Genomic DNA, 8,370 nt, shown 5'->3' with positions numbered 1-8,370 from the left:
GATCTCCAAATCGCAATAGATGGTACATCTAGAACCTCGATCTTCCCCAATAACCCCGCATAAGTGACCACTAAAAAATCACACTTTCCATGACCGCAAGAGGAACCCGTCCCATAGTTCGTAAAGTAAATCACCCAGAAAAGAAAATCTTGAGCAGTTGAGCATCATTAGGTCTTTGTGAACGTCGCCTTCCTAATCGCTACAGGAGCGTTTTTTTTCTTTTTGATTAATTGGTTATATGTATTCATATAAAGTAAATATTGATATTTGATTGATAGTTAATACTTATTTCCATATTTCTTAAATTAAAATAAAAAGATAATGGCATAGACTTGTAAATAACTTAAAAATCTAAGGGTAGAATCCTATTAGGTATTCTACTTTAATAGTATAGATGTTATTTTTTATATCATAAGAACATCTCCAACTCACTCCCTATTTTACTCCAAAATGGAGTGTAAACAGAGTAATTAACAAAAATAAAAAGGTTTACTCTATAAATATGGTAATATTATTTTTGTTCATCACTCCTTTCACTACTCCATTTCGGAATAAAATATAGATTGTGTTGGAGATTTCCTAAAACAAAATTGCCTCAAGAAGAATATTAAACAGAGAAGTGTATGAAAGTTTACGGTCAATATAAACTGAGTCCATATATATAATGAAGTTCACATTTAAAAAATAACAATGTATCCTCATTTACTCTTGATATTTAAAGCCATTTAAAGGGTCAACAAACATTTCGTGTCGATCTAAATATTTTTTGATATGATTGATGTTATTAATTAGCTTATATCAATATTAAACTATAATTTCAAAAAAAAAGAATTATTATTAAATAATCAAAGCTTAATTGGAAATAAAAAGGAATAGCAACAAACTGAAAACGCATAAAAGAATTTTAAATAGTTTTAAACATTGTAATTTTTCCACATTTGTGACAAATTCATTTCTTAGTTTTTTATCAGTAGCGCCTGTTTACTGTGTGTTTGTATTGGCTTTTAACTTCTCATGTCGAAAGGAACACAATTAATTTTCTATGAAGTTCTTTTTTAGATCATCAAACTTTATCCTGCTGAGTATATCATTCAATGAAGTTAACTTACTTCGAATACACCTCAAATAAGTCTTGAGATTCACCCAACTCGCATGAAGCTTCTCAATCAAACAATTTACAATAAAAGTATTACAAAGATAAATACCCTCTGAAGTGAAATTTCATCAGATTGAGAGAAATTGTTTAATTTGTTGAACAATAGGTTTAGAGTCCACAATTTGAAAATGTAAGAATTTAGCAGTGGAAAAATGTTGACGCATCATCACATCTTTTTGTGATTCTTCTACCACAACGCCTTAAAAGTTTTTTTTCTGAGAGTATAATGCATAAAAGAGATCGATTAGTCGGTCTAATATCGACTCCTTTACATATATAATCACCATGAATCAGTGTATCTTCACTTTCAATTATGACGAACCAACATGATTAACTGGTTCATCTTCACAAATGTACTTATTCAACTTCAAATATGACAAATAAAGTACTAAATCTAGAAATTTTTTCCATCACACTTGTCGAGAAATTTTGCATCTGAAATCTTACACAACTCAGTCCATTACCTTGTCAATTTTTTGGCTTTCGAAGTTGTTATGATTCATCTGCTATAGAAATATTTAAAACAAATAGTATTATCATATGAAATGGTTTAGAAAACATATATATATAAAATATATATATATATATACACATATATATGGTTTAGACAAAATAAAATCTTGAAAAAATTCAAGAAAATAAAAGATAAAAATTTCAAATTTAAAAACGCATTATTCACAATTTTTAATATATTTTTATTTTTATTTAAGTATATATATATATATATATATATTTAAATATCTATAAAGTAAATATATAAAAAGAAATTTATCTCTTCAATGAAATTTATTTTACTTATTTTTCTATTTGTTTTGATGAAAAAAATTATTTTATTATTATTTGAGAGAATTTCTCTTTAATATATAAAAGGATAAATAGATTAGATCTCGGAAAATGCTTCCCTTTTTCCCTCATTTAGATCTTTGCAGAAACCTTTGTGTCGTATTAATGTTGTCTATAGAAATTAATCTTGGAAGGCCTATTAAAGGCTCACGAACGGCCCATTTATTTAGAGTTTTCTTGAGGATTTTATGCGAACAATACAATAAAGCGAGAAAATCGAGTCCAGTCAGTCCCCGACAAAGTTGTGACAATCAGAGCAGAATGGCAGCAGCGACTCAATCTCACTTCTTGATGAACCTCTCCTCTCACAGAATCTTCTCTCAACGGTTCTTTTATCATTTACCCCTTATGTCCTTTTTCTTCTCTTTTTGTTTTTTTGCTTTCCTCTGAAGTTTTCTCCTCTTTTTATTTTCCAGCAATCTGAGAGCGGATGCTCGTGTTCCATCTTCTTCTTCTTGTGAGATTACTAGGACGAATCGGTCGTGGGCTTTGCCATGTTCCTTGAAAGTTGACAACTTTCAATCCCAACGAGTAAGAAGAAGAAGAGGATCGCCATCTTTGGCGAGCTTCGAGGATGGTGAGCTGCTCAGAAGTGGGATTGGTGATGCTGATGGGATAATAATCGTGGATCACGGTTCTCGTCGCCGTGAATCTAATCTCATGCTTGGTAACACTCCTCTTCTAAGCTCCTTTTCTCCCCTTCTCGTTCTCTGATGGTTGGTTGTTTCTTGAATTTCAGAGGAGTTTGTAAAGATGTTCAAAGACAACACTGGCTACCCTATTGTTGAGCCTGCTCATATGGTACTGTTTTTTTTTTCTTTATTACCACCTTGCTGTGTCATCTCATGTTCCTTTAAAATGCCCTGAAAAAATTCAATTAAGTTCACTCCATTTCTAATAGATTACCTGAATGAATTGACTTGTTCGAACCACTAGAGTTGCATTCTTATGAATTTGATACAGTCTGTTTGTAGTTTCATGGTTATGTTTTAGACTTATGGTTGAATCGACTACTTTGATATTCATTTTGGTTTACTTTCTATATTCTGATTTCTTACTTTTTACACTAGGAATTGGCTGAGCCATCTATAAAAAGTGCCTTCAGTTTGTGTGTACAACAAGGAGCCAAACGTGTAGTTGTTAGCCCATTTTTTCTCTTTCCTGGAAGACATTGGCATCAGGTATGTCAAGCTTTTAGTTGGTCTACTTACTGGAGATTGTACACTAATAACCTTGTTTGTTTGATTAAAGGACATTCCTGCTTTGACGGCTGATGCTGCAAAGGAGTTCTCTGACATCTCATACCTCATTACTGCACCTCTCGGTCTCCATAATCTCCTCATTGTAAGAACTTAAAACATGTTTTTCTACCAGTCTTGCTACTTAAAACGAGTCAACACTTTTGAACCTCTATGTTCTCTTTTGGCTACTGAAATTTTAGAAACCTGCTTATGTTTCTTTCCGCAGGATGTTGTGAACGACAGAATCCAACATTGTCTGAGTCATGTTGAAGGTGATGCAGACGAATGTCTCGTCTGTGCTGGAACAAACAAGTGCAAGCTCTACAATAGTTCTTAGGCTCAAATGTAAGAACGTTTTTGTATATCTGCTGGTTTTCTCTAACCTTTCGGATGAGGAAGAATAAAAACAAGGAGGCATGTTATATTATTGTTCATAGATCCTACTCATCAGTTATTACACGTTCTTGTTTCACACCAATTGAAAACACAACAATCATAATAAGAGATCTGTTAAGTGTAATCTCTCAAATTTCTTTCAGCAAAAGTTTCCGAGTAAACTTCTTAGATTAATCATATGCGGTAGAGAACTCCAGTTTTATTACTGTAGCATCTGTAATTAAAGGTGAGAAAGAAAATGAAATGTATGGTTGTAGGAGACAGGAAGACTTTTGAAAGTCTCCCACCGAAGTGATGTATGAATATGTGGATGTGGTGGTTTATGGGCCAATACAAAAGAACATTTCAAGAAGTGGTTTGGTAGCAGTACCAGAGAATTATGTTCACATGGTGCTAGGAGTTGAAAATCAGAAAGGGACAAAATAGTTTTATGAGTGAGTTGATCTGGAATCTTGTGCCATGATAGTTCATTGTTGACTCTTTATAGTGTAGGGAGTAGAGAATGGGAGAGTCAAAGTTGTGAATCAAGAAACAGGCAAATGGCAGAAGCTATTGTTTCTGTGACAGTGCAGAAGCTAGGAGAGTTTCTCCTTGAAGAACCGTTGTTCTTGTTTGGTATAGGCGACCAGGTGAAGCAGCTGCAAGACGAACTCAAGCGTTTGAGGTGCTTCTTGAAAGATGCAGATGAGAAGCAGAGTAAAAGCGAGAGAGTGCGTAATTGGATTGCAGAGATTAGAGAAGCTGCCTATGATGCAGAGGATGTCCTAGAAGCATTTTTCCTCAAGGCAGAATCAAAGAAAGGAAAAGGAATCAAAAAGGTGTTTAGGAGGGTTGCTTGCATCTTGAGAGAGACGGTTTCACTTCATAGTGTTGGCTCAGAGATTAAAGAGATCACCTCCAGGCTTTCTAAGATAGCAGCAAGCATGCGAGACTATGGTATAAAAGAAGCTATGGACGGAGAAAGTTTGAGTTGTTTGTTCAATAGTTTAAGAGAGCAGAGGCAGTCCTTTCCATATGCTGTTGAGCACAATCTTGTTGGGTTAGAGCAGAGTCTTGAGAAGTTAGTGAATGATTTAGTCTCCGGTGGTGAGAATTTAAAGGTCATGTCCATCTGCGGAATGGGTGGTTTGGGGAAGACAACTCTAGCCAAACAGGTCTTCCATCACTGTGTAGTGAGGCGTCATTTCGATAGGTTTGCATGGGTATATGTTTCTCAAGAGTTTAGACGGAGGCATGTTTGGCAAGAGATTCTTTTGAGCCTTATGATATGAACCAAAAAGCTTACTTCCTCTTAACCTAATTTCTCTTAGAGATTAAGTTAATTCTTGGAAGCCTCCCTATTATTAATAATAAGAAACCCTTATATAGGGATACAACTTTTAGAATATAGAAAGCCCTAACATAAATTAGAAAACTTAAAACCAATTATTAAATAGAAAACTATCAAACTCTAATTGTCAAATATCCTAATCTATCTAACCATAGTCACTTATCATTACATCCCTCTTCGACTCGGAGCTTGCCCTCAAGCTCCAACTCTTCATATGCATATGACAGATTTCATGTATCTTCCCACAAGTTATACTAATCTCTTTTTCTTTGTAGAACTTCATAACTTCATGTATGCCTCTCCCAACCATGTCGTTATTTTCCTTATGGTTAGGGTTTTCTTGTTCTGAAATTACCTTCAACGACATGTCTGATTTCAGAGTGATCATCACATGATCCTTTCGAGGTTCCTCCATATTCTTCTCATGAACTTTCTCTACTGTTGCGTTGGTTTGCACGGGTGCTTCCTCATGCACAGCAGCGAAAGTTTCCATAGCTAACATGGCTTCTTCTTTTTTCTTCCTCTCTAGCTCCTTCAACGTTGCTTGAATACTCTTTGCAATCTCCCTTATCTCACCAAGTTGTGCTTTTCCTCCCTTGCTCCTACTAAAGTTCTCAACTTCGGATAGCTCTTCTGTTGAAAATTTGATAGCCGGTGAATGATCTTGAAGAACCCCCTTCTTCTTAATATCTTGAGCTTTAGGAGATGAAGGCTGTGATTCCAAAGCATTCACTCTTTCTGTTAGGGATCTCAAATCACTCTTCAACTCACTCCCCATGTTTTCGATCTTTGCCATCATAATAGCAAGTTGCTCCATAACATTTGTTTCCTCTCCCATCGAATCGTTCGGCTCTGATACCAAATTGATATGAACCAAAAAGCTTACTTCCTCTTAACCTAATTTCTCTTAGAGATTAAGTTAATTCTTGGAAGCCTCCCTATTATTAATAATAAGAAACCCTTATATAGGGATACAACTTTTAGAATATAGAAAGCTAACATAAATTAGAAAACTTAAAACCAATTATTAAATAGAAAACTATCAAACTCTAATTGTCAAATATCCTAATCTATCTAACCATAGTCACTTATCACCTTAGCTATAAAGATGAGAACCAGAGGATACTTGGCTTGAGAGATGAACAGCTTGGAGAGGAGTTGCATCGGTTCTTGAAAAGGAATAAATGCCTCATTGTGCTTGATGATATATGGGGCACTGATGCTTGGGATGGTTTGAAACACGTCTTTCCACATGAAACAGGTAACATGCTGATGATCAAATGTGAATCCTTGTCACTTCAGAGCATGATTAAGTAAAAGTCTTTTTCACAACACTGCAGGAAGCAACGTAATACTCACCACAAGGAACAAGGAGGTTGCTTTGTATGCTGATCCAAGAGGTGTACTCCATGAGCCGAGATTGCTAACACATGAAGAGAGTTGGGAGCTGTTGGAGAAAATTTCACTACAGGGACGAGATGATTTAGGTAATACAATCTAATTCTACTTCAGCATACTCTACCATATTTTACAATATTCAGACTTGTATTTACCATGTTTTAGAACCAGTGTTGGTCAAGAAACTGGAGGAGATTGGGAAGCAGATGGCCATAAGGTGTGGAGGTTTACCTCTAGCTATTACAGTTCTAGGATGACTTTTGGCGATGAAAAACACATCGAACCAATGGCAGAGAGTGCAAGAAAACATCAAAACATATGTTTCAAGTGGAGGTAGTTGCAATGGAAGTAAGAGTATGATGGTTGCAGATGTTTTGTCTTTGAGTTATGAGGACTTGCCTCCTCATCTAAAGCAGTGTTTCCTATACTTTGCTCATTATCCTGAAGATTTTGAGGTCCATGTGGGAACATTGGTTAGTTACTGGATCGCAGAGGGAATGGTTATGCCTGTGGAAGCTGGGATGACAGTAGAGGATGTAGGGCAAGATTACCTTGAAGAGTTAGTGAAGAGAAGCATTGTGATGGTTGGAAAAAGAGACATTGTCACCTCGGAAGTTATGACATGTCGTATGCATGATCTAATGAGGGAGGTTTGTTTACAGAAAGCAGAACAAGAAAGCTTTGTGCAAGTTATTGATTCAAGGCAACAAGATGAAGCTTTCCCGTCTCTTTTGACCAACACATCTCGCAGAATCTCTGTACAGTTGCATGGTGGTGCAGAGGAACACAGGATGGAGAGACTTTCTCAAGTGAACTGCATAAGATCTCTTGTGTATTTGATGAAAAATCAAGGAAGTCAATGGGAGCTTCTTGGTAAGGTCTCCTTTAGAAAGATGAAACTCCTTAGAGTTTTAGACCTTGAGGGAGCTCAAATCAAAGGAGGGAAGTTGCCAGATGATGTAGGAGATCTCATCCATTTGAGAAACTTTAGTTTGAGATTGACAAATGTTAAGGAACTAACATCACGTATTGGAAACTTAACGTTGATGATCACTCTAGATTTGTTCGTGAAGGGGAAACTGTATATACCAGATGTGATATGGAAGCTACGGAGGCTGAGACATCTGTGCATGCCTTCAGAACTTGATCCAAGAACGAAGCTGGACTTGAGTACTCTAAGGAACCTGCAACAGCTCTGGGACTTCCCTGTTGGGCAATACAATCCAAGGGATCTACTGGTAATGACAAGTCTTAGAAGATTGTCTATCAATCTTTCTTCTCAGAACACAGACTTTGAGGTTGTTTCTTCTTTAAGTAGAGTTTTGAAACGTCTCCGTGGCTTGACGATTAACGTTCCCTGCGAACCTATGCCTCCACCAGTTGATATAACACAGTTGGTTTCTGCCTTTGCTAATCTCTCTGAGCTGGAACTGTTCCTTCAACTAGAAAAGCTACCTGGGGAACAGAGCTTCTCCTCTGATCTCGGTGCCTTGCGGTTGTGGCAATGCCGATTAGTGGATGATCCTCTTTTGGTTCTTGAGAAGCTTCCAAACTTGAAGATTCTTCAACTGTTTGAAGGATCTTTTGTAGGTAGTAAACTTCATTGTTCTGTAAATGGTTTCCCTCAGCTGCGTTCTTTGACGTTGTCACAGCTTGAGAATCTAGAAGAATGGGTTGTAGAAGATGGTGCCATGATGTGTCTTGTTTCTTTGGAGCTGAAGTGTTGTAAGAAACTGAAGTCGGTTCCTGAAGGAATTAGATTCTTGAAGAAACTACAAGAAGTAGAGATTGGGAACATGACAAAGGCGTTCAAAGATAAGTTGGCATCTGGTGGTGAAGATTTCTACAAGATTCAACATGTGCCTTGTGTTGTTTTTGAGTACTGTGACGTTTAAATATGTGTTTCTTCATTACTGATGTTTTAGTTTCATTTAACTTTTCATGATTTTATGCATTAATAATTAAACTCTAATTATTTAATAGAATTAAGAAAAGAGTGTTAATAT

At 36.2% G+C, this 8,370-nt stretch overlaps 2 protein-coding genes across 2 annotated transcripts; both read left to right on the top strand.

Moving 5' to 3' along the window:
• Positions 1 to 2,195: 2,195 nt before the first annotated feature.
• LOC130498400 (sirohydrochlorin ferrochelatase, chloroplastic-like) lies at positions 2,196 to 3,699 on the top strand. The gene is made up of 6 exons (XM_056991734.1): positions 2,196 to 2,325; positions 2,416 to 2,666; positions 2,739 to 2,800; positions 3,070 to 3,180; positions 3,251 to 3,343; positions 3,467 to 3,699. Exons 1-6 carry the CDS (start codon positions 2,261 to 2,263, stop codon positions 3,575 to 3,577), a joined length of 693 nt encoding a protein of 230 aa, XP_056847714.1. The 5' UTR covers positions 2,196 to 2,260; the 3' UTR covers positions 3,578 to 3,699.
• A 132-nt stretch (positions 3,700 to 3,831) lies between these two features.
• On the top strand, positions 3,832 to 8,362 carry LOC130498401 (putative disease resistance protein At1g50180). Its single transcript, XM_056991735.1, is given in 4 exon segments — positions 3,832 to 4,893; positions 6,060 to 6,227; positions 6,307 to 6,453; positions 6,530 to 8,362. Coding segments are annotated over 4 exon segments (2,763 nt in total). The 5' UTR covers positions 3,832 to 4,175; the 3' UTR covers positions 8,260 to 8,362.
• Positions 8,363 to 8,370: the final 8 nt, after the last annotated feature.

The sequence above is a fragment of the Raphanus sativus genome, chromosome 8 (genome assembly GCF_000801105.2).
Source record: "Raphanus sativus cultivar WK10039 chromosome 8, ASM80110v3, whole genome shotgun sequence".
Lineage (NCBI taxonomy): Eukaryota > Viridiplantae > Streptophyta > Magnoliopsida > Brassicales > Brassicaceae > Raphanus > Raphanus sativus.
This window is presented reverse-complemented; position numbering and strand designations above follow the sequence as displayed.